At 54.2% G+C, this 23,337-nt stretch overlaps 1 protein-coding gene across 3 annotated transcripts in view; it reads left to right on the plus strand.

Annotated features, from left to right (window-relative positions):
• The first annotated feature begins 3,923 nt into the window (after positions 1-3,923).
• GRIK3 (glutamate ionotropic receptor kainate type subunit 3) overlaps positions 3,924-23,337 on the plus strand; it is a 229,682-nt gene continuing 210,268 nt past the window's right edge. The window contains exon 1 of one of the 3 annotated variants that reach the window (XM_019430223.2): positions 3,924-4,459. In XM_019430223.2, coding sequence (XP_019285768.2) covers positions 4,345-4,459 — 115 coding nt within the window. In that variant the 5' untranslated portion in view covers positions 3,924-4,344. The remainder of the gene's footprint in view (positions 4,460-23,337) is intronic. The other 2 variants (XM_019430225.2, XM_019430222.2) reach the window with 2 other exon arrangements.

Consider the following 23,337-nt stretch of genomic DNA (forward strand, 5'->3'; position numbering starts at 1 on the left):
ATCGGTCTAAACAAAATGCGCACACAGGGGACTCGTCCAAATGAGCCCGCCTGGCCACCCCTGGGAGGCTCCTCCCGCCCCAGCAGAAGCGGGGAGGGGCCGGGAGGGGCCGGAGGTCTAGGGTTTCTTCCTTCCCAACCCCCACCTGGGAGCCAGTGGGAGACATGAATCTCGCTGGCAGGGACTTGGGCCAGCTCAGCCATTTTCGGGGATGTTAATGAAATGCGGGAGCACTTGTCCTTTCAGACAGCGGCCCCTTTTATTTTGGAATGAAAAGCTGCATTAGTCTGAATGAGGTTTGGAGGCCTCATAAATCCGGCGCTGGCTGCCTCGTGGGGGAGTGAGGAGCCGAGGCCTGGCTGGTGGGTAGACTTGTTTACCAACAATTCGAAAAGCCTGGATTGGCGGCTCCCAATCCCAGGAGATGCAGCTTGAGATCCCGCCAGCTCTGGTGCCTGCTGGTGGCAGGACAGCCTGGAGAGGCGCCCCACCACAGGGAGAGAGGGCTGCAGGTTTGGGGGCACCCCGGTTTGCTCTAGTAAAGGGCCCAGATCCTATTCTACTCTTAGCCTTTCTACAAGCAGCCGGATGCCCCAGTGGGCCTCCAGCGGAGGTGATGAGGACCTTTTGCTAGAGCCTATCCCCTGCTGAGTCCAAGCAGGACAGGATAAGGGTCAAGCTTGCAAGCTTAAGAGGCAGATAAGACTGCGTGCGGATCCTGGGTCCTCACCCACAGTGCCTGGCAGTGATGGCCAACAAGTATTACAGGAAGGAAGGAAGACGGAGGCAAGGAGGAAGGAAAGAAGGGAAGGAAGAAGGAAGGAGGAACGAAGGGAGGGAGGGAAGGAGGAAAAGAGGAGGGAGGGAGGAAGGAAGGAGGGAAGGAAGGGGGAAGAGAGGAAGAGAAGAGGAAGGAGGGAGGAAGGAAGGGAGGAGGGAAGAGGGGAAAGGAGGAAAGGAAGGAGGGAGGAAGGGAGGGAGGAGGGAAAGGAGGAAGGAGGGAGCAGAGGAGGAGGAAGAGGAAGGGGAGAGAAAAGGAAAAGGAAAGGAGGGAAGGAGGAAGGGAGGAGGGAAAAAGAGGAAGGGAGGAGGGAGGAAGGGGGAAGGAGGAAGGTCACACACTAGCTTTGTGACTTTGAACCTCTTAACCTCCCCGAGGCTCAGAGTCTTTACGGTAAAATGTAAAAATCCCAGGGATCCTATCCTGGCAGGCTGTGGAGAGGGCTAGAGGAAGTGATGCATGTAAGGTACATTGAGTAAGTACATCGTCTGGAATATAGAAAACATGTAATAAATACTAGCAGTCATTATTATCATTGCTGTTGGTTTTGTTGACGTAATGTGTCCCACCCTTCCCCAGCCTGGAAGGGAGCGGGCTCCTGTCAGTTTGGGGAGACCTCTGTGGTACAAAATGGCTTGCAGCGAGGTCCAGAATAAGGCCCAGTTCTGAGCTCGCATCAGCCCGCTTCCCTCTGACCCCGGGGGCTCCCGAGGGGCTGCGGGCCCGGTGACCTGAGCCCCACAGCCTCTGCAGCTGGGGGCTGTTTTCCATCGCAGCCAACGTGGCAGCAGAGGGAAGCCTCCTTCTGCAGCGCTGGCTAACACCCGCCCACTCTGGGATGCGGCAGGAAGCCTGGCCCAGCTTGTGCTGCTTCCCTGGACCTGGCCAGGGGGCTGCAGGGGACAGGGCCACAGCGTGCCCTGGGGGCCTCAGATTCCCCCTCCACCTTCATCCATTCACTTCTCTAGTACCTCTCCTCTTGTGCTGGCTTTCTTGAAGGCTACTCCTTCTTCTCCTGCCCCCCATCTTTCATTCTTCACTCTCACTGTCCCGGCATAGGGTTCTGGTCTAGGGTCCAGATCTGCTCATCCCCTGGAGTCGTACCTCTCCCCTTCTGCTTCCACAGTTTCCTTGCCAGGCCATTTGTTCCCTGCACCCTACCCCTCTCCTGGCAAGAGGCTGCCTGCAGGATAACCAGACAGAATTAGCATCCAGGCTCTTGCCTCCTCCCCCACCGCCCAACCATGCTTGGGCACTGTTGGCGAGGCTTTTTTAGCCCTGCATCCTTTGCCTTGAGTTCAGGTCCTGCCAACCCCTTTTCCGTTCCCCATCAGGGCACTGGAATTTCCTTCCTTAGAGACCGGTCCTGGGCTTTCTGGCCTCTTGGAGCAACTAAACCAGGGGACAGGGAAGGGTGTCCACCTTCATCCTGGAGGGTGGGGCCACTGGTTCCCCTCTCCCGCGCTTCCTCCTTGCTGGTGCCCACTGGGGCCCGTTGCTCTCTATCAAGAGGTGGCAGTTGCTGCCTCTTTGGCTCTGGTCTGCATGTCCTTCCCTCTGGTCTCTTGGGCAACATTTTCCAGTGGCTGCTGGGGAAACCAGCCGCTGCTGCGCACGGGTGAGGAAGGCCAAAGTTCGGGCAAAGACAGAAGCCGGTAACCTCTCTTTGCTGTTGGGTCTTTGAGGATGGCCTCTAGCCCGGCACACCTCTTCCCCTTCTTAGAAGAAGAGCCCTGGGAATCCTCCTCCCTGCTCCCTGGCTGCCTTCCCTTCAGGTGGGAGGGAGTCCCCTTCCAAGTGGCACGATTGGCCACGCTGCAGTGTCACATCTCCACACAATGCCAACGTGCCCTACTCCCAGAACGGAAGGGAAAGAAAAGCCAGGGAAATTAACGGGCTGGATAGAACTGGACTCATAGTCTATTTGTAAGAAAATCAAAGATTTGCTTTTCAGATGTTGGGGGCCATGCTCTTACCAGACAGCTGGCAAATGGGAGGTATTGGGAATGATGGAATAGATCAAGTTATTTAAATGAGAAAAATAAATTCACACACAGCCTAGCCGCTGCCCGGTGACAGATCCGTTTATTTATCTACTGTATCGGCACCGCTTTGTCTCTGTCAAAAAGGTCATTAAACTCGCCTAACTGCGTAATTCCCAGCCTCCTGCTCTAGACTTGCTCCACAGCCCTTCCTTTCCCTCGACACCCAGCGCCACTTGAAAAAAAATTTATTATTGCTAATAAACAAGGTGTTTTTTTTTTTTTAACCCTTTCTAGCTTGTCCCCCCATGGGTCTCGCTGTATCCCACAGAAAATGACAGTTTCTCTTTATTCGTTCTCAGGAGGAAAGGGGAAGGGAACTAGCCCCTCATGCACGGTTGGGGAGTTGGGGGAAGACGGGTGGGAAGTAGGTACCAGGGTGCATCTCAGATGCCCTCCGAGTCTAAGGATTTAGCCATCTGCCTCCGAAACCCCTGTGGTTGCCGGGCGTCGTCAAGTCCTGCCTTCCAAGGCACAGGGTCTGGCCTGGGCCGTCCCACCGCCACCAGCTCCCGCCGCTCCCCTAGCACAGCGTGGTCGATTCTGTCTTCCCGGAGCCCCAGCCCCAACTCTGCCTCCCCGAGACATGGGCTTAGGGAGGGAAACCGGTTCCCGGGTCCGTCTCCCGCCGCCGCCGTCCAGCCTGCGCCCGCTGCGTGGGAGCTGGAAGGCGAGACTCCGCAGACGGCGGGCTCCGCGTCCCTCTGCTCCGGCGGGCGCGTCTCCTCCAGCTGGTCGGGCCGCTAGGCTGCCGCCGTCGCCCAGCTCGCGGTGCCAGCTCCCTTGCTCCACGCCCGGCTCCCAGGCTCCGTGCCCTCGCAGTTGAAGGGACTGGGGGCGGCGGGGCGGATGGGGACATCTGGGAAGCGAGGAGAATCCTCGTTCTCCGGGCGTCCCCCTAAACCGGGTCCAGGGTCCCCTTCCCCGCCCCCTGCGCAGGTGTGAGCGCGCGAGTGTACGCCTCGGCGGGCGTGAGTGTGAAGTGTGTGTGCGCGGGGGAGTGCGCGGAGGGAGCGCGGGCGGCGGGCGGCGCGGGAGGCGGGAGGCAGGGCGCGGGGAGGGGGCTGGGAGGGAGTGTGTGCGCGCGTGCAACTCCACTCCGGGGCTTTGTGCGAGCCCGGGCGATAGCATTGGCGGCGGCTGGAGGAGGAGCGGCCGGAGACGCGTGCAGCCCGCCCGCCAGCGCCCGGCAGCCGGGGCAGGTGGGAGCCCGCGCGGGAGCCGAGCCGACGCGAGCCGGAGCGGAGTCCGAGCGGAGCCCGAGCGCAGCCCGGGCGGAGCCCAGGAGCCTCGCTCGCGGGCGACCCGTGGGCGGCAGCCGGGCGGGGCGGGCGCCGGCGGGGCGGCCCCCCAGTAAGATGTGCGCGGCGCCGCGGGGCGCCCCCCACTCGCAGCGGCGCTCGGGAGCCGGGCAGCTGGGCCAGGCGGCGCCTCGGGGGCTGCTGCGCGCCCGCGCCTAGAGCTGCCGCCCCAGGGAGCCCGCCACGGCCGCGCCCCGGGCACGCTCGGCGGCGCCCAACGATGACCGCTCCCTGGCGGCGCCTCCGGAGTCTGGTTTGGGAATACTGGGCCGGGCTCCTCGTGTGCGCCTTCTGGATCCCGGACTCGCGCGGGATGCCCCACGTCATCCGGATCGGTAAGGGCTCCCCGGAGCCGGGGGTCTCTGTGCGCCCGGGCGGGGGCGGCAATGGGGAGCCAACGAACGCGATCCCAAGAGATTTTTCCCGATCTCTGCGGGCCGCCGGGGCCGGGTGACCATCGGGAGCTCGGCCCGGTCAGGGCAAAGTTCCAAAGCCGGGGGTCACGGGCCCTACTTAGTGGGGAGGAGACAGCCGGGCCGCGGCGGGCGAGGGGCCCTTGGAGCGCTCGTGAGAGGCCAGACCTGGCGGAGAGGAGCGAAGCGTTCCAGCCCCAACCCGAGTGGAGGGCTCATTTCCCGGCCACTGCCGGCACGACCGGCCACAGACCGAGTTCTGGGAGCGGGCTTCTCCGCGGAGCGGGAACCCTGGGGGAAGGCGCCAACTTCTCTTTCCTCCTCGCTCCCGGCAGGCCCCCGCCCCCACCTGGGGAACAGCTCCAGCGGCCGCGGCGGGGACGCGAGGGACGGCTTCGCAGGACGCAAGGGGGGTGGGCGGCGGGTCTCTCCTCCCGGCGGCCGCCCTCGGCCTCGGGGGTGCCCCATCCAGCCCGGTGGCTTGGGGGAGGGGAGGGGCAGCCCCGGCCGGTCGCTCTTGCGTTCCCTCGCCGCTGGGGGGGAAGGAGGGGGGGAAGGAAGCCACGGAGGCTGCCCGCCGCGGCCGGGAATGTGGCGGGAGGGATGCGAGCGGTTTGTAAAGTTAGCCGAAATCCCTCCGCAGCTGGCGGCGGCTGGCGGGGTTGCGCGCGGCTTTCCGGGGCTGCCGCGTCTCAGCTCTCTTCTCGCCGGAGACTCCTACTCCGGGCTTTAACTTTGTTGTGGTCGCCCCAGGCACCCTGTAGGCAGCGCTCTGGGCAGTGCGGGAGACCCTGCGGGGCCCAGGCCCGCGCCCGCCAGGGCTGGGCCCGGCCTGGCCACGCGGGAGCCTGCCGCCAGGCCGGAGACTTGGGCCTCCTGGGTTCGCGAGGCGCCACCACCAGCATCTGGCACAGGGCGGGCAGAGCTCTGCTGAGCCAGGGCCACCTTACCCCCTTGTGGCTCTTCTCCAAGAGAGGACTGCTAGAGGCTTGAGGGGATGCAGGGAACCGAGGTCGGGCTTGGTTTCCGTACTTGAGGTTTTCCTAGGAGGTGGTCAGGAATCCGGGGGGGGGGGGGGGGGGGTTGAGGGGTACGTCTTCGTGGTTCGCTCCTGGATACCACAACCTCTGGAACTCAATATCCGGGTGGGGGGTAGTGCGCGGTGCTCAGCGCTGCCCACGCTGGGGTCTTTGAGTCCATGCCCGGGACCCTGGCAGACTCACACCCCGAGGCAGAAGAGGCAGAGGAGTCCAGGCACGCGACTCTCGGGACATCCCTCACAGTCAGGCTTAACCCTTTGCAGCCCAGGCTGCTCTTGGCAAGCCAAGCAACGTCTTCTATCTGCCCTTTTGCCTGCCCCAGCTCCCTGTTTGGTTAGCATTCCAGGGGCAGGCACAACCTTAGTCCTGGGCCAGCACTTCTTTCATTCCCTCCTTCCTTCCCTGCTTTTTGGGGGCCTACGTGGAAGAGTGCCCTTGAGAGAAAGGAGAGGGGCCCCAAAAGGTGCTCTGTGTGCGTCCCACGCCTTGCAGTTTCCTTTCCTCTGCACGCGGGGAGCTGGGTATGCTCCCAGCTTAGCTTCAGGGGTGGAGGTTTTTGGGGCCCCAGGAAGTCAGGAGAAGGTGAGGACAGCCCCAGAAGGATGAGCTAAGGAGGGGCAGGATGGTGTGTCCTTAGCTGCCCCCTCTTATTGTGAAATTGACTTCACTGGGGGCTCTTCACTGCTCTGAGGGGAAGCCCCAGCCTGCCTGCCCTTTCTTGGGTTCATGTTGTAATAATGCAATTAAGGATGGCAAAGCCCTCTTCTCTTCTAATCTTCTTCGTATTAAGCCCCAGGATTAATTAGCATGTTGGCCCAAGCCATTTATATCAGAGAGCCCTGCCCCATTTGATTCCCAGCCCGAGGACTGGGGTGCTGTGTGGATGCCAAACGTGACCGCCGGAGCTGTGCCAGCTTAGATGGAAGATGGGAAGGCTCCGAGGCCTCTGGGCTTCTCTGGAGCTTCCTAGGGAGCTGAACTTCCATCCTTGGGAGTCCGGGCTGGAGCCTTAGCTGGGGCCAGAGAAGCACAGTGGACATGGGCGGGCCCATGCGCGCGGGAGCGCACACACACATGCGCGCGTGCGTGCACACACACACACACACACACACACACTTATGCAGAACCTAAACACACTGCCTTGGCTGGGTCCCCCACCATCTCCCTTTTCTGATCCACCCGTGGGATTCCAGGGTTTTCTGCCTGAGGCTGCAGGAATTGAGGTCCTGGAAATGGGGTTCGGGAGTATGCTGGGTGCTTTGTGGTTCCTGAGATTGGTGCCTGAGCTGGCTGTTCCCGGAGCCGAATTCTCCAGCAGGCAGGCATCCTCAAACACCAGCTTGGGAGAGGGTTTTCCTGCAGGTGTGTGAGGGGCTCTCTGGGCTGGGAGCAGTGTACCCGCCCCCTCTCTTTGTGCCTTTTTTGGGGGCTGAAATTTCCTCTTAGACAAGGAGATGGATAGCTCAGCGGTGTGACAGAGTGTTCAAACAATCCGTCTTGAATAGATGAATTGCATTGCTCTGTCTTTTTGTAATTGTGTCTATCAGAGGGAGAGGTCAAGGCATTGATTGCTTGGATGGTTTGCAAGTAACAAAGGAGAGCTAGGGAGAGAGCGAGGGAGAGAGAGTAATTGGATTGTAGTCTGCGGGAAAAAATGATCATTGATTATTTTATATGAATATGTGAAAGATGTATCTGCGTGTGATTATCAAGTGTTGCTCATTGAAGGTTTTCAAGGCATATTGTTCGGCATTTTATTATTACTCTTATCATCGTTATTATTGTTGGGATGGATTCTGGTCTTAACTCATGGGAAGCAGTTTAATGCATGGATCATCTCAGCCAGATGGGCTTCAGTGACCTTTTGTGGGAACCTGGATTTCCTGGTTATATGACCTAGAAGCTGAAGTGGAGGCGCCCTAGGCTGGGAGCTAGGAGGCCTGGGTTTTCTGCTCTCCCTCCTGCCCATTTACTGAGCCATTGTGGTCAAATCACACCGTTCCCCCCAACCTTGAGCCTCTGTTTCCCCATCTGTAAACCACCGTTGGATTGGCTGTGATGGTTTGGGATATTCTGTGGCTTCAAAGTTCCTTTTAGTGCAGACGGTGGGGACTGTCCGTGCCACTGTAGGTTTCATGGTTACACGAGGCTCCCTCGTATTACATGCATACGGTAGGATCGAGGGCCAGCTTGGAACTTGAAAAGGGAACCAGACAGTGGTGGCGGCAGCTGGGGAGCCCTGGTGGATGGTGATGATCTCTAGCCAGCCAGGGGGAGGTTGGGAGCCAAATGACTGCAGAGACATAAAGCAGGTGTATGTGTTGGGGATGGGGGTGGGGTAGAGAGGGAAGGACTGGCTCGGCTCTGGACTCTCTGAGCATCTACAGACAGCAGAACAGATGAGCCTCAGGACCCAGAACCTGGGCCGGGGGCGGGCGGGGGTGGCCAGCGGGCAGTCACAGCAGTCTCTCCCTGGGGAACGAGATCCCCCTCCCCCAGAGTTCTCCAACCAGCCCCGTCTTCATTGTCTCCGATCAGTTCACCCAAACGGTCCTGACCATTCGTCTCCTGAGTTTGGGAGCCGTGTGTAAAACAATGAGGAATTTCTTACAGTGACTGGTGATGCGCTGAAACATTGCCGCCTTGTAGGAGCAGACAGGAGCTGAATGAAGATCAATAGGGCTTTCCCCCCTGGAAGTAAATAGCTTCAGACAAGACCTGGGAGTGGCCCGAGGGGCCTTGGAAGGCATTAACTTGAGCAATTTCTGCCTCCACTTTCCAGCCCAGCCGCTCCTGTCAACCCGGGCTTCCCTCTTCCTCAAAGCTGGAGTTTAATTTCTTCGTGATGCCTGCCTTGCACTGCGCTAAACAGTCTTTTGACATCAGGATGAGCTGGGGGTTTTAGAGGTGGCTTATGCAGGGTGAGCCAGGCACTGTGTCCTGAGTAGGCTCCTCCAAGGTCATTTGCATTCCCCTGTTGCTGGCCTGACAGCCAGTCCAGCCTGATGTGCTATTTTGAAAGGGCTTTGAGGGGTGGCCCTTTATCCCCCCCACCCTTTCAGGAATGCAAGGTTGCTTGGCTGCTTTTAGGGTCCTTTCTGGGGCCTGGGAGCCTCCCTGAGTCCTCCTGTTCCGGCAGGCACTCTCTGTCCCTGCTCTAGGAAACAGCCCCCTCGGGGTGGGGGGGCGCAAGGGGGCAGGAAGCACAGAGTCCTCTGTGGACATCACAGCGCTCCCTCCTCTTGGGGGAGGCACGAGGCCATGTACAGGGAAGGTGGCAGAGGCTGCTTTGGGTGTGCTTGTCAGAGGAGACTTGGTGGTACTCAGCAGCTGGGTTTGTTTCTGATCTGCTGAGGCCAAGCCTCCTCCATTCTGTGAGAGACTGCTGCCCCCGCCTCCTGTGGCTTCAGCCTGAGCCGTGGACCCTCCAGAGGGAATGCAGAGAGGCGAGAGCCAGTGCTCCATTTGGCTGGGCAGCAGCAGAGAGGACCGAAGTTCCGGGGACAGGGCTGGTCCTCCCGAGGCTGGTGTGATGGGGCTGGAGCTTTGGATGGATGGATGGGCCCAGGGCCTAGTGCAGACAGGGCTGGGTCTTGTTCGCCAGAATAGCTGTTCTCCCAGGTGCCCATTCCCCGACAGCAGCACCAGGGGGCAGTGTGCCTGTGTCGAGGTATCCCTGTGTCTCCTGCCTGGGACCCCACCTGGGTCGGGAGTGACATCAAAATAATGCACAGCAATGCGACAATAACAATGACCCCCACTTACGAAGCGCTTACTAGGTGCCAGGCACCGCGGTGTTTCACACGCTGACTAGTAATGCGGGCGCATAGTAAGTGCTCAGTAAATGCCGCTGCATTTCCCTCCCCCATCTTATTTAACCTTCACCGCCGTGCGGGCATCATTTCCATTTTGCAGTTGAAGAAACTAAGCTTGGCAAAGTCACTTGCACAAGATCACATGGGCAGTGAGTGGTAGACGGATAAGAACTCCTGTCGGCCTGACTGCAGGGGTCCTGCGTGTTTGACGGTCCGTGAGGGCAGAGGACGAGGAAGCACCACCAGTTTGCACAGGTGCTGAATGGAGCACCCCCACCCCCACGGCTCTGGGAGCTGAGTGTGTCCTCACAGGGCCGGGCTGTGTGTTTGGCCCTGTGTTGGAGGTGGCTCTGTAGGTTCTGTGACATTTAACCCTGCCAGTGCCAGTTTTCAGAAGCAGATAGCCCTTGTTGATGAGCTGTGTGGCAGATACGCTTCCTGGACGGAAAAGGACGGATGGTCTTTCCCACCCTCTCACCAATAGACACTTACACTGACTACATCTCACTTTGTCCGGGCTTCTGGACTCTGCCTAGTGCTTCCCTGGAAGCCTGAAATAAAGGATGGACTCTCCCTTGGATATGGCTGGTCCACCCATAGGAATCCTTCTGCTCCGGGGACTCCAGCCTACGTGTCCCCCTGGAAGCCATGAGCTGTCCTCAAAGACATCATCAGAGCCATGAGGGAAGGGCTCCATGTCTGTGCCTCGTCTTCGCCTCTGTCCTCATCAGCCAGTGACCTGGCCAGAGAAGGTGGTCGCAAATTGTTCTCTGTTCTTCTTTTTCCCCTCACCTCCCTTTCCCTCCCCAATCCCATCCGCTCTCCCTTCCAACATCCTTTCCAGGCTAATAGGTTTTATGGTCATTTTATTTATTTATTTATTTATTTATTTTTTTAAATTTTTTTTTTCAACGTTTTTTATTTATTTTTGGGACAGAGAGAGACAGAGCATGAACGGGGGAGGGGCAGAGAGAGAGGGAGACACAGAATCGGAAACAGGCTCCAGGCTCCGAGCCATCAGCCCAGAGCCTGACGCGGGGCTCGAACTCATGGACCGCGAGATCGTGACCTGGCTGAAGTCGGACACTTAACCGACTGCGCCACCCAGGCGCCCCTGGTCATTTTATTTTTAAGCAAGAGTCACATTCTGCCCTTCTGAATAGAGCCTGCCTTGCCAGTCACTGAGACAGGTGGACAATCTGAGGCCACTGACGCTGGGTCCTGGAATATTTGTTGCTGTCTCAAAAGACACTGTGGTAGGGTGTGGGGACGTCGGTGCAGGAGCTGCTCAGTCCACCCTTCCCCATGCCACCTCTGTAAGAGCAAAGGCAAAATCAAATTTACTCTCCTTGTCCCTCATGTTCCTTCTTCTGGGGGACCCAGGAGGCTGGAATAATGGTGGCTTCCAGGGACGGAACTGTTTTGGAAGTGGGCGGAAACTGCATGCTGAGAGCCCCTAAAGAGGTGACAGATTTGGGATAAGCACAATCAGAGGGCTCATGGTATTTTCCAGGACCTCAGTTTCCCCTTCTGTAAAAATGGGGGCGATACTGTCTGCCTCACAGAGCCAAACAGGTACGACATCTTTCCAGAAAAGCTTAAATGCTGTCCAAAGATCAGCATTTCTTCTTGTTGTTGTTTGAGGGGTCTGACACCAGCACAGGGCCAGCACCGGGGTGAGGTGAGTGAGGCAGCTAGGGAGCAGAGTTGAAGCAGGCTCTCTAGTGGTGACCCTGCATTCGCACGACTGACCACGAGAGCGGGTGTTTCCTTAAATGTTGTGCCCCTAAGTGCCTCATTGGCCTGGACCAGTACCTGTGTTTGCTCATGGAGTCGGTTTTCTTCTGCTTCTCTTTGTGCCCCAGAGACAAAATCCTACCTGAGTGTGATTGGGAGTGGGGACACTGGGTCGAGGGCCAAGGGGTTGGGCTTGAGGACCACAGGTCATTCTGATTTGGCTTTCGTTCCCCGTCGGCCACCTTTTATAGGCAGCACAGAGCACTCTGCCCCGCCTTGCCTCATTTTATTTCCTTTGGAGTTATGTCCAGGGTCCCACTGCCTTTTACTCCAAACCTGGCCCTCCCCTCTCCACAAAGCTCACTTTCCCATGTCCCCCTCCTTGTTTCCTTGGACCTCTGTGCCTTGTTTACTAATGCTGATTGGCCTTGGCTGTAGTTATGCTTTGTGGGTTTGTCTAGGGCTTTCTCTAGTGCATGCGTGTCCTGCCTCCCCCGTTAGGCCAGAAGCTGCTCCAGAGTGTGTAAGGCCAGCTCCCCCCGCATCATTACCAAGAGGCAGAATGAATTTTTGCGGGGGAACCAAATAATATATTTCATTGATTCTAGGATGGACTTTCCTCCTCTCCCTTCTCCCTTCTCTGAAGTCAGTACATGTCTCACGTGCCATAGCTGGGGTTGCCTACAGGATGTTTTCTTTTTTGGCACCTCAACATGTAATGGCATGGCTTGGGTTTGATGAACTGTGGTGGACCTGAGTTAGACCGTGCGTCTCACATGTCTGCGCCACGTGACCTTGGACGCGTCACTTTGCCCCTGGGTCTCCGTTTTCTCATTTTAAGATAGAAGTATTGGGATTAAGTGAGACTACATTCAGATGTTTTTTGACCTGCAAAAATTTCCTGTGGCCGAACCTTAGAGTATCGTCTTCACAGAGTCAGTGCGAGGATTAAAGATGATAAAGTGTATGAAGCTCTTTGCGCAGTGCTTGATATTTAATAAATGCTGGGAGAGAAAGGATTCTCCAAGGTTGGAGGCCATGTCCCTCCCATCAGACTGTGAGCTCTGAGGCTGTCTGCTTCCTGCGTACCCTGTGCCAACCCTGGTGCCCAGTACTCCATGCCGCTCAATACCTGGCATTTATTTACCCATTGCCCACACACCCACATGCCCCGTAGTGGAAATGGTAGGGTCCAGCTGCCTGTGACAATTATCCACCACATTAGGGGGAGAGAGAGGTGCCCTTTGGGATGCTTCTGTGTGTCAGCTCCCAGACTCCTCCTGGCCTGCTATTTATCACATACCTGCAGCCCATGGGGTGCTGGTTCTTCCTCCCAGGTGCAGTGTTTTAGCTGAAATGCATTTTGCATGTATTCAGGACCGAGGAGACCCTGGTTGTGGGATGCTCTTTAGGGACTGATCCAGAGAATCCTTGTCAGTCCTTCTTGGATGTAGAGTTCAGTCTTGCTTCTTGGGCAGGCTAGTATGGCCCAGAGAGGGTCTGTGGCTAGAGGCTGGGCCCCAGGGGATAGAGACCGCTGGCTCTGCTGGGAGACATCAAGTAATGAGGCCACGGCAAGAGCTGGGGAGGAGAGAGTCCCCATGGTGATCATACAGATCGGAGATAATGAGATGGAGTGAGATCCGGGGGGAGTGGCAGCTTCGACTCCAAATCCTTTGGTGCCATGCTGAATGGTGGTTAAGGAAGGCAGGGGAAAAAAGGGAGCGAGAAGGAGCTAAGATTCCAGTTTGTGTGAAGAGGGTTCCGATCCATAGGAGACAATTAAGCCTTGCGCTATTAAAGGGACTGATGCAGACAGGCTGCCGATGGAAGGGGGTTTATAGAGTTCTCAGAACAACTGCAGGGATGAGCTCTTTAAATATGGGAACGAGGGAGACTTCTGCAAAGCCTTCCTGCATCTGCTTTGCAGAACCGAAATATGCTATTCCAAAAAGCCTGCCCAATTGGGCGGAAAAGCAGGAGCAGGGAGCCAAGGACTTCCCAGGGCTCCACGCATCACACTTCCTATCTGTGGTGGAGAATCACAGAATCTAGGCTGAAAAGGACCCCAGGGGTCATTCTTAGGCCTCTGGTTCTCAAACGGAGCCTTGCACCAAAATCACCTGGAATGCTCATTAAACTACAGACTGCTGGGCACCCGCAGAGCTTCTCATTTGGTAGGTCTGGGGTGAGACCTGGGATTTTACATTTTTGACAGGTCCCCAGATAATGCTGATGCTGCTCCTCTGGGCACTTCCCTTTGAGGACCACTGTTCTCAGACACTGGAGGGACCTTCCCCTAACCCCCCCTTATAGGTGGATATCTGGTCTCTGATTGAACATCACCCGAGATAAGAAGCTTACTACTTTTGACCCTCTTTTGTTCTTTACTGCGAATGTTTCGGCTGACTCCAATCTTTGTTGCAAATTCCCCCCCCCCCCCAAAACTTGTCTCCCTGCAGTCCCAGGGAAGGCGATAGAACTTGGATGTTGGGAGTATAGGTTCTGAGATCCATCTGTCTGAACTTAAACCTTTTCCCCCGTCCAGGCTCTGGCACTTGGGATAAGTCACTTAGCCTTCGATTTCCTCATCTGCAAAATGGGGATAATAATAGATTTGGCCGCGTGGGCTCATTGTGAGAATTAGTATGCCTGGCACAAGAGCAGCTTTCAATGCACTTTTACAATCTAGCATGTGGATAAGTTCACAGGTTCTGGAATCTGCTGGCCCGAGTTTGAGGCCTGTCTCCATCACTTCCCATCTGTGTGATCTTGGGCAAATTTATCTAATAATAATAACGATGATGATGATGATGATGATGATGATGATGATAATAGTATCTGCCTCACAGGGTTGTTATAAGGATTAAATGAATTAATGCATATGAAGTGTTTAGACCACAGCCATGGGAAGCACTCAACAAATGGTGTCCATTACTCTTATGGTACAATAGCCATGCTCACTGGTTCTGGTTCTGGTCTGCTCCCTATCCTCCCATGCAACCCTACGGAAATGTAAAGGCATTTCTCCCAATTAGAGATGCTCAGTTCTTCCCACCAGGCGTTGAGAGCTAAGCTAACCCCAGTGCTGCTTGTGTGTTACACCCAGTGAGCGCCTGGCTTCCTCGGATCTCAGCTTCGGTGTCTCCTTGTACAGCCCAGGCCAGTTCAGCCTTCTCAGCAGCTACTTCACTTCGCCGAGTTAGACTGAGCTGGCCGTCTCTTGAGATCCCCTGGTCTTTTTCACAGGCATCGCTGCTGATCTATAACTTCTCTCATCTTCCCTTTGGCAGTTGATCTTTTGAGCCTAAAGGCAGGACCTGTCATTTATCCTCAGTAAATCCCACCATGGAACCTTCAGGCAGTTATTCTTGCTCGTTGTTCCTGGACCACCAGAGCCTGCTTCTGGTTCAACATCCTCAGGAAGTAGGCATGGATTTCACCCTCTTCTTCCTCCCTGGCCTCCCTCTGGGGGGTCTGTGGTGGACAGGTTAAGTGGTTATTGGCCTACACTACGGTGGGGGCTGGGAATTGCTGCTCTGGACAGTGTAGCTTTTGCGGCTCCTCTTCCATTGTTTGCCTTGCTTTGTGCCATCTGAGCCTGAGATGAGCCCGCCTTCCCTCCCTTCAGCTATTTCTGCCATCGACGCATTAGGCAGGAAATGACCAACGTCAGAGTCTGTTGGCTTAATTCGGTAATCATGGATCCACGATCCTATACTTTAACCCGCTTCAAAACCCCACTAGCTTCCTTATACTTTCAGACCCTTTATGACATGCCCTGGTTGGCAGACCTATACTGCATCCCTCCTTGCCTCATACACACTCTGCGCTCCACTATACTGAACACCCAAGTCCCCAGGAGGCACCGTGCCTTCCCTCACACCCTGGGGCCTCCACTCTTGTTATTCTTTGCAGACAACTTCTAGTCATCCTTCAGGTTTCAGCAAACGTGTCTTTTCCTCCAGGAAGCTTTTCTTCATGTCTGCCCACTTCTTTGGGCCCCCACAGCACCCTGTATTTCCCTTATCATAGCACTTATTATATAAGCAGGGACCCCGATGACTTACTCACCACTTCATCTGGTGCGCCTAGCACAGTGGATGGCACATAGTAGGTGATTAATAACTGTTGAATAAATGAATGCATTGATGAATACAGTCATTTGAGTGGAAGTCCACACTCCTGCCCTGTTACTCAGGTCAACATTTTTTCCATCTGGTCAACAAGATTTCATGAAAGGCATTGTTAGAGCCTTCTACAAAGTCAAAGTTCTAATGATGTCTGTGGTGTTCTGACACATGAATTCAACACCTTCTATACCAAGACTTTTTCCACGTAGTAGCTTGGGCAGAACTGGAATATTCAGGGGAGTGGATCCTTCGTTCCCGGGACTAGATTGGTCTTCATATCCATTGTTTGGTTCATACCGTGATGATTCTCCTCGTGAGAGACACAAGGTGTCTGTTTCCAGAAGCAACTGAAGAAGGGCTCATGGTCCTCCTGTCTTCCTGACCTCACCTGTTTCTCCTTCCCACTTGCCCCTAAGCATCCCTGCAGCTCCCTTGGGTTGTTGAACCCAGCAAGAGAACTTCTGCTACTCATCCTTAATAGGCTGGCCGCTTAGGACAGCTGCTAGACAGGGATGTTGTGCCGCTTACACTGTGGCCAATTATAGGTCAGGCCTCTCTGTTTTCCGTCTTCACCACATCACTTACTCCTGCAAGGATGTCTAGACAACAGGTCTACATGCCAGCTTTGTGTAAAGCAGAGGTGTTCAGGCTATATGGACAGTCAGCCTGGGGCATTTAGCCCTGGGGTTGAGTGCATCATCCACACTGGGTTCTTGAGAGTGTGAATGTGTATATTTCTATGTGTTTGTGTTATTTTAAGAAATGACCAGTTGGAGGTTTGCTCCTCTAGCACAGGCTTCCCAGGTTGTGGCTCAACAGCCATTCATTACCCCAAGCCTGTTAAATGGATCAGTGGGAAACTGAAGACTTAAGTGTTGAAGTGACGGTCCCAATTCCTGACTGTGCTGATTGGTCTGCTGTATTTGTGTAGCTGAGAGTGAGGCCAGGGCAGATTTGCAGTGAGGCCCTGGGCTTCCCCTCTTGAGCATGACAGAACCGGGCTCTGCCCTGAGGCCATGCCCTCCCTTCCTTGCTTCCCTCCCCAAGGAAACAGATGACACATTATGGGCAGAAAGAGCCTGTTGCCTACATGGCCATTTTTCCTGCCCAGTTTAATAGAGGTGACAGCCGTCTATTTTACTTGTCTCGTAACATTGAATCAGTAAATAAAATATGGGTGAACTCTCAGGTTTAGCTGAATTATGGCTGGTCCCTGGGGGTTGAGGGCTGGGGGAGAGCTGAGCAGAGAGGTTGAATCCCTGGCTTGTTGCAAGAGAACCTGAGCCTTGTGTCCTCCTGTGGCTCCAGGAAATCTTTCAGTGCTGAAGAAGGCCAGGCAAGGTCACCTTGTTGGACTATCTCTGAGTCCATGGAAGAACCAGAACACAACTGGGGGTCCCCCAAGTGTTGGAACTACAGGAGTACAGTACCTGTCCCTATTCTTTTCCTATCACAGATCAGGATACTGAGGACCAAATGGGGGACATGATTTGTGCCACATCCCTTGGGAAGCCATGGGAAAATCAGATGAAAACATGAGTCTCTGACCTCCACTATATTAAGAAAACTCAGTCTCTCTCTCTCTCTCTCTCTCTCTCTCTCTCTCTCTCTCTCTCTCTCACACACACACACACACACACACACACATACACTTGAAGCTTTACATTTTCAGTCTTGAGATAGAGACTAAATTTTTGTAATACTGAAAAACAGACCGATAAAACATTTTTCCACATTGAGGGAGAAGTACAAACCAGATTCGTCTGTGTTTAGAAAGGCTTGTAGATAACAGATCCACCCTATGAAGTTCCCATGAGGCCGGGGAGATTAAGGTTCACCCCTAACCTCTGTGTTCAGCACCACGGAGAGCAGTCAGGCGCTGGGGTAGTGAGTGGGCGCCATCTGCCCGCTGACTCTTCTGGCAGGGGTGATGTGGTTATTGCAAGGTCTTGCTAAACAGGCATTCTTTTTCAGAATGCTATTCCTCTAGGATTCTGGTGTTCATAAACTGGACTGAGGTGTTTAGCAGGCACACGTAGGCTAGTGAGAACTATCGTTTGTGGTCGTTCAAATCAAGCAATTCACAGTAAAAAAAAATGAAGGCAACAGATAGAATTTGCTCATCCCTCCCCCCCCCCCCCCCATAAATTGTGCCTAAGCCTTTGGTGCCTTGTACAGCTTGTCTGCTAGGGAGCAGTAGCAGATGACAAAACGAGTGAACATTTCTATTGTCAAATATCACACCCGATACCAAGCATCTTTGCTCAGCTTGTCAACATCATCTTTCACATTGCATTTGGTAAGTAGGCTTGTGTTATGTATTTTTATCCTGCTAAATGTGATTTCTTAAAAGTATTTTGTGTGTTATTATTTCCTGAGTTGTGGAACCCTGCATACCTATAATAGAGCTGTATTTCCTGCTAGTAAATAAAACGACTCTTCGTTCAGGTGATGGGAATGGAATGTGTCACGGCTTTGTGGTTTTCCCCAAAGAACCCCAGCAGTACCAGGTGCTGTACCACCTGGATGTGTCTGGGAAGCCTTGTGATTGGCCTGGGTGTTGACAAAGGTCTCTCCTAGATAGAAAGTCACTCCGAGTGGCCTCAGCATACCTCTGAGAGAGGGGTAGTTTGTGGCCATTACCGAGGCACTCTGGGTTGGCCGGAACACCTGGTCTAGAAGCCAAAGAGCATAGGAACCTAGGAGTATTTGGATGATAGACTCCGAGGAACTGACACGTGCCTCTGAACACGGAGCGACATTTAAGTAAATAGGCTCCAAGGATGTAGGAGACAAGATGGCACCTTTCAGTCATACAGCAGAAAGATCTGGAATGGACAGAGGGGAAGTGCGCTATGATACCAACAAAGCAGGGCTCTTCAGGAGCCCTGGCTTGAAAGATCTCAGGAAGAAAGGATTGGTTTCTTTGCTGCTCCTGCTTGGGTTCAGAGAATCAGAAAAATCTGCTTTGGAAATGTGGCTATTTTTATGCTGTTTGTAATCTCGTGTTTATTTCCTGTCGTTTTCACATGGACTCTGGGCTGACTCACTGATTCACCAAACATGGGTGGCGCGTCCACTCTGTGTACTGCAGAGTGCACAGGGAAGGGACTTGTGGAGGGCCTGGGGCGTGAAGCAGCCTCCCTGGACCTGGTGGTAACTCAGTGGCCTCCTGCTAGGTCCATGTAGGTGACCTTCAGTGATAGCCATGGTTCCTTGAACAACCAGATACGTGCAGTTTGGACCAGAACCCCACACTTGGATCTTTCTCATTCTCCTGGGTGCTGGGGAGGGGCACTGAGGCTCAGAGAGGAGAAGAAACAAGCTAAAAATCACACGGCAGAGCCAGCTGGGAAGCCATGTCTGTTCCCTTTCACCCTTTACACCTCTGTTCTACTTGTCTTGCTGCTAAACCATATCACTCCTTCCACTGTTCTGAGAGCCCCCTCCTCCCGAGCTGTCACACCCTATCCTCGGGCCCCCGTCAGGGTTCATTTTGGCCAGTTGTCTGTCTCTTGTCAGAATGGAACCTTACATTTTCTAGATGGGGCAGGTGAGTAAGTGTAAGTAAGGAGGAAAGGTAGGGGTAGGGACTAGTATCTGATTTTTGTCTCTGAAGAAGTGAGTCTGTCTCCTTCGGTGGAAGTTTTTCTCTCTGGCTGACTCACCTTCTTCCTGCTGCAGTGTAAATCCATCTTGTCCGTGACATGACATGGCCATTTGTGGAGTTTGGGAAGGAACATCTAGATTGGGAAACAGTAGCTTCAGGGACTTCCTTTTCTAGGGCTGTAGCAAAGAAACTCTCAAACAATTAAGCTGAAATGGCTACACTGTCCCTCACATGGGCTCAGGCAGATTTATAAGATTTTCTTTTTTAAAAAATTGGGATTTTTTTCCCTGGAGACAATGATTTATGGAATAATCAATTTCTTTATCTACTTAATACATTGGAGCGATCCGTCCATGCAGGCATCAATCTCCCCCAGAGGCTGGAGAGGGCCGACAGCCTTTTGAGCCTGACTCACCCGGCAGAAGGTGGCTTTTTCTGTGAGCGACTTTGATCCCAGAGTCTGGCTCTGAGGCCCGCAGTAAGGAAGGTCTGGGGCTCCCGCAGCCCCGCTCTTTGAGCAGAAATGCTAATGCTTTCTCCTGTTTGGTGTCAGCCCCACCTGGAGAGGAGTCAGGTCCAGCACTTGCTGGCCCCGTGGTACAGGTATGGAGGCTGAGATGAAGGTCAAAATCCAGAGCTTGGAGATGTGAAGGTAAGGGCTGTCATTCTCTTCATCTCTGAAGGCTGTAGTGTAGAAGGGGGAGCAAACCTGGCCTTAGAAGTCCCAGTGGAGAGAATTGGAGCCAGTGGGATGATGGTCCAAGGAGACAGAATTTGGTTCAATGCCAGCCATCTCGTATTCAGTGCTGTTTGAAGATTAAGTAAGATACGTCGGGAGTAGTGATCTTCCTGGTACGGGAGATAATCAAGAACACGTTGGCCAAGGATGTTCCCAGGGGACTCCGGGTTCCTTTCACCGTGAAACTCCAGGCATCCCCAGCCGTGATGCTATAAAACCCCAGGCTTTCTAAGCTCCCCGAAAGGAATGCGCCCGCCCTGGTTACACAAACTCCACGAACTCACAAACTCTGAGTTCAGAGTGGTGGCTGCAGCCAGCCCCAGGAAGGACCTGTCGATATTTTTGAGCAGTGTAATTCCAAATACACGGGCACTCCTGATGTCACGTAATTGGCACATCTCTCTGAGGTAGGTACGATTACCTTCTCGTGCAGTTGTAGAAACCGATGTGTAAAGGAGAATGGGTGGGTCCAAGGTCACACAGCTGGTTGGGATAGAGCTTTGGCTCATTCAAACCAGCACCTCTTTACTCCATGAGACTTTAGTGAGCACATACTGTGAGCACATACAGCCCTGTGCCAGGTGCTAGGACTACAGGGGGGAGCAAAACAGATATGCTTCTGGCCCTTACGGAGCTTGCATTCTGGCAGGACAGACATCAAGGAATCACTACAAGTTCAAAGCGTGTTATAGAAGGGAAGCACAGGCTGCCTGGGGGAACACCAGGAAGGGCTTCCCTGAAGAAGTGACATTTGGGCTGACACCCGGGGGAGAAGAAAGGGGCAGTGAGGTGAAGGTGCTGGGGAGGAGGGAGTCACGGGTTCTAGGTAGAGGGAGCAACATGTTTAAATGCCCAAGGGGCAGACAGTTGTGTTAAATTAAACCAGAAGAAACTGCCAGCTTTGTAGGTCAAACGTGGCCAAATACCCGCAGAATTGTATTTAAAAAAACAAAAACAAAACAAAACTCAAGGAAGTCCAGTGTGAATAGAGCAGAGAGAGGGGGTATGGCAAGATAAGGCCTGAGTAGTGGGCCTCGAGCCAAGGTAAGGAGGCTGGACTTCATCCCAAGGGCACTGGGGAGACATGGAGGACTGTAGAAAGGGAGCAACCTTTGAAAAGTCATCCTGGTGGCTGTGTGGTGTGACTACATGGGGGTGAAAGCGGAAGCTGGGGGCCCATCAGGAAGCTGTTGAAGTAGTCCAGGTGAGAAAGGACAGCGAGATGGGCAGATGGCAGGTTAGTTGGGGACCAAGTGTCCAGGGCCCTTCTCAGAAGCCTGGCTCTTCCCTCTGCCCCAGGCCTGAGCACTGGAGGCCAGGCCATGATACCTGTGAGTGGACCGTCCCCAGAGCCATGTGCCTGTTTTCTGAGCCCTCCGTCGATGGGTACAACATCTGGTCATCTGAGAGCTCAGCTGGGCCTCCGGCCACATTTCATGGTTTCCTGGGTTGGCCGGGGAACCCTAGGTGAGTTCCGTCTCCTGCTGCACAAGGCAATGAGCCCTCCTTGGCAGGTGGGCCACTCTCAGTCTCCTTCAGCAGGCAGACGGGGCTTGTGGGTCAGACCTTCTGCAAGTGCTAGGTCTTTGTGACAACCTGTCCGAGAGGCTTCAGAAAGGAGCTCTTTGGGGGTGCCTGGGTGGCTCAGTCAGTTAAGCATCCGACTTTGGCTCAGGTCACGATCTCGCGGTCCGTGAGTTCGAGCCCTGTGTCAGGCTCTGGGCTGATGGCTCAGAGCCTGGAGCCTGCTTCCGATTCTGTGTCTCCCTCTCTCTCTGACCCTCCCCCGTTCATGCTCTGTCTCTCTCTGTCTCAGAAGTAAATAAACGTTAAAAAAAAAAATTAAAAAAAGAAAGGAAAGGAGCTCTGTGGCTGAGCTGAAACCCCTTCTCCCGCTGAGGAGGGAACCCTCCTTCTCCTTGGCAGAAGGTGGGAGGAGGGAGACCTCTGACCTGCAGGGCAGGCGCAGGGGTCGCTGCTGCCTAGGACTGCAGCATCAGGGGCGGGAGTGACAGCCCCACACAGATCTGGCTGGGCTGGGCTTCCCCTTGTGGTTTCAATTTCCAGCCCCCTGTGCTAACACAGTGTTACTGTGCTCATAGACGTAACAGTCGTGATGTGTTAGAGGCTTGCAGTGTGTCAGACACCGCGAAGAGCATCTTCCGGACATTCATTCACTTAATACAGCAAATCTGAGCAGTAGGAACTTTATCCCCACTATATAGATGAGGAAAAGAACCTGGCGTCACGCACGTGGCAAAAGCATTCAGAGATGGTAATTGACATCATCGCTGTCATCCATCATCATGGTCGCTGTTGGTTTAAATAATGGATGCAAAGACCTATCCCAGTACCTGGTGCAAAGTGGGTGCTCAGGGAGTATTTGTTGAACCTGTTTGTACAGATTCAGGCAGAAAATGGGGTGAGTGGCCTGGGTCAGGAGAGGGGAAAAGCTTGGGAAAGGGGTCTTCCCAGCTTCCTGGATCCCCGAGGATCTCTTGCTTCCATTCCCCTGGCTAGGCCTTTCTTAGCCTGGTCCCTCCCCTGTCGCCTGCTCCTCGCCCACCCCCCATTCTTCTAGCGAGGGCGCCCGATTCTCTAATGCCATTTCTTGGCAGCCGCAAGGGAAGCAGGGACAGCCTCCAGTGTCCCCCTGTCTTGGGAGGCAGTCGGTTGGAAGACCCTCCCATCGTTCAGGGCTTCACCCTCCGGTTGGCTCTGCTCTGTCCTCAGCCACTGGCAGCCGCTTCCCTCAGCCAGTCCTGTCAGGACTCCACAGAAACACCTCTTCACATACAGACCTGTTGTCAGCTCAAGGCAGGTGGTGAGGCTGTTTCTGACCCCGTGCTTCTGCATTCTGTGTTTTCCACCTGAATGCCCTCCCCTCTTCTCCTGCTGCATTTCTTTCTCATACTTCATGTTCTGTCATAGGCTCACTTCCTCCAGGAAGCCTCCTCTGATACACCCAGGCAGTGGTACAACCTTCCATGAGCCTCCCGGAGCCTTGCTGCACCGTCCGTTGTTATAACACTTCCTGTGGGTGCAGAAATGATCTTCTTCCCCATCATGCCCCTGGTGACCCCAGAGCTCACGCTGAAGCTTGTGGAACCTCTTGTGTTTGCCTCCAACTAGTTGTTAATTTTTTTTTATCCTGTTATTAAAACAACACCCATGACAACATCTTTTGATGGTTTACTCTCTTGGAGACAGACTTCTTAGCCTAGAATTTAAGGGATTCTCCTTCTGATCTCTTTTTCTAGGTTCTGCCCTCCCCCAACCCCCCATCAATTTAATTTTAAGTTGAATTAGTTTCTTAGGTTGAGTTAGCCAACATACCCAAATTGGGATGTTTTATATAAAGTTTTGGGTTTCCGGCTTCCTTTCCCACATTCCCACATGCCACAGCCCCCACCTGTCTTTATAGAGCTTCCGCCAAGATGGGGCGATTTACTGTTATGCAGTAAAAGCATAAGTACTCTTCTTGCTGTGGAGTTAAGAGGGAAAGGTGAAATGTTTTGTGTGGCTGTGTTTTTATTATCAGGAGTGAAGAAGACGCAGACCAGGAGGGCCGTTTATTTCAAACATTTGTCCCTCACCGGTCCTGCTTCCCCGTTGGGTTCTTGTTGGCTCCTGCAGGCACCGAGTCCCTGACCCCCACGGGGGCCAGGAGCTTCTCAAAGGCAAGGCCCTTATCTCATTCTTATTTACTGTGATGATAGGACCTAG

Source organism: Panthera pardus, unplaced genomic scaffold, assembly GCF_024362965.1.
Source record: "Panthera pardus isolate Hobbes unplaced genomic scaffold, ASM2436296v1 HiC_scaffold_11, whole genome shotgun sequence".
Taxonomy (NCBI): domain Eukaryota; kingdom Metazoa; phylum Chordata; class Mammalia; order Carnivora; family Felidae; genus Panthera; species Panthera pardus.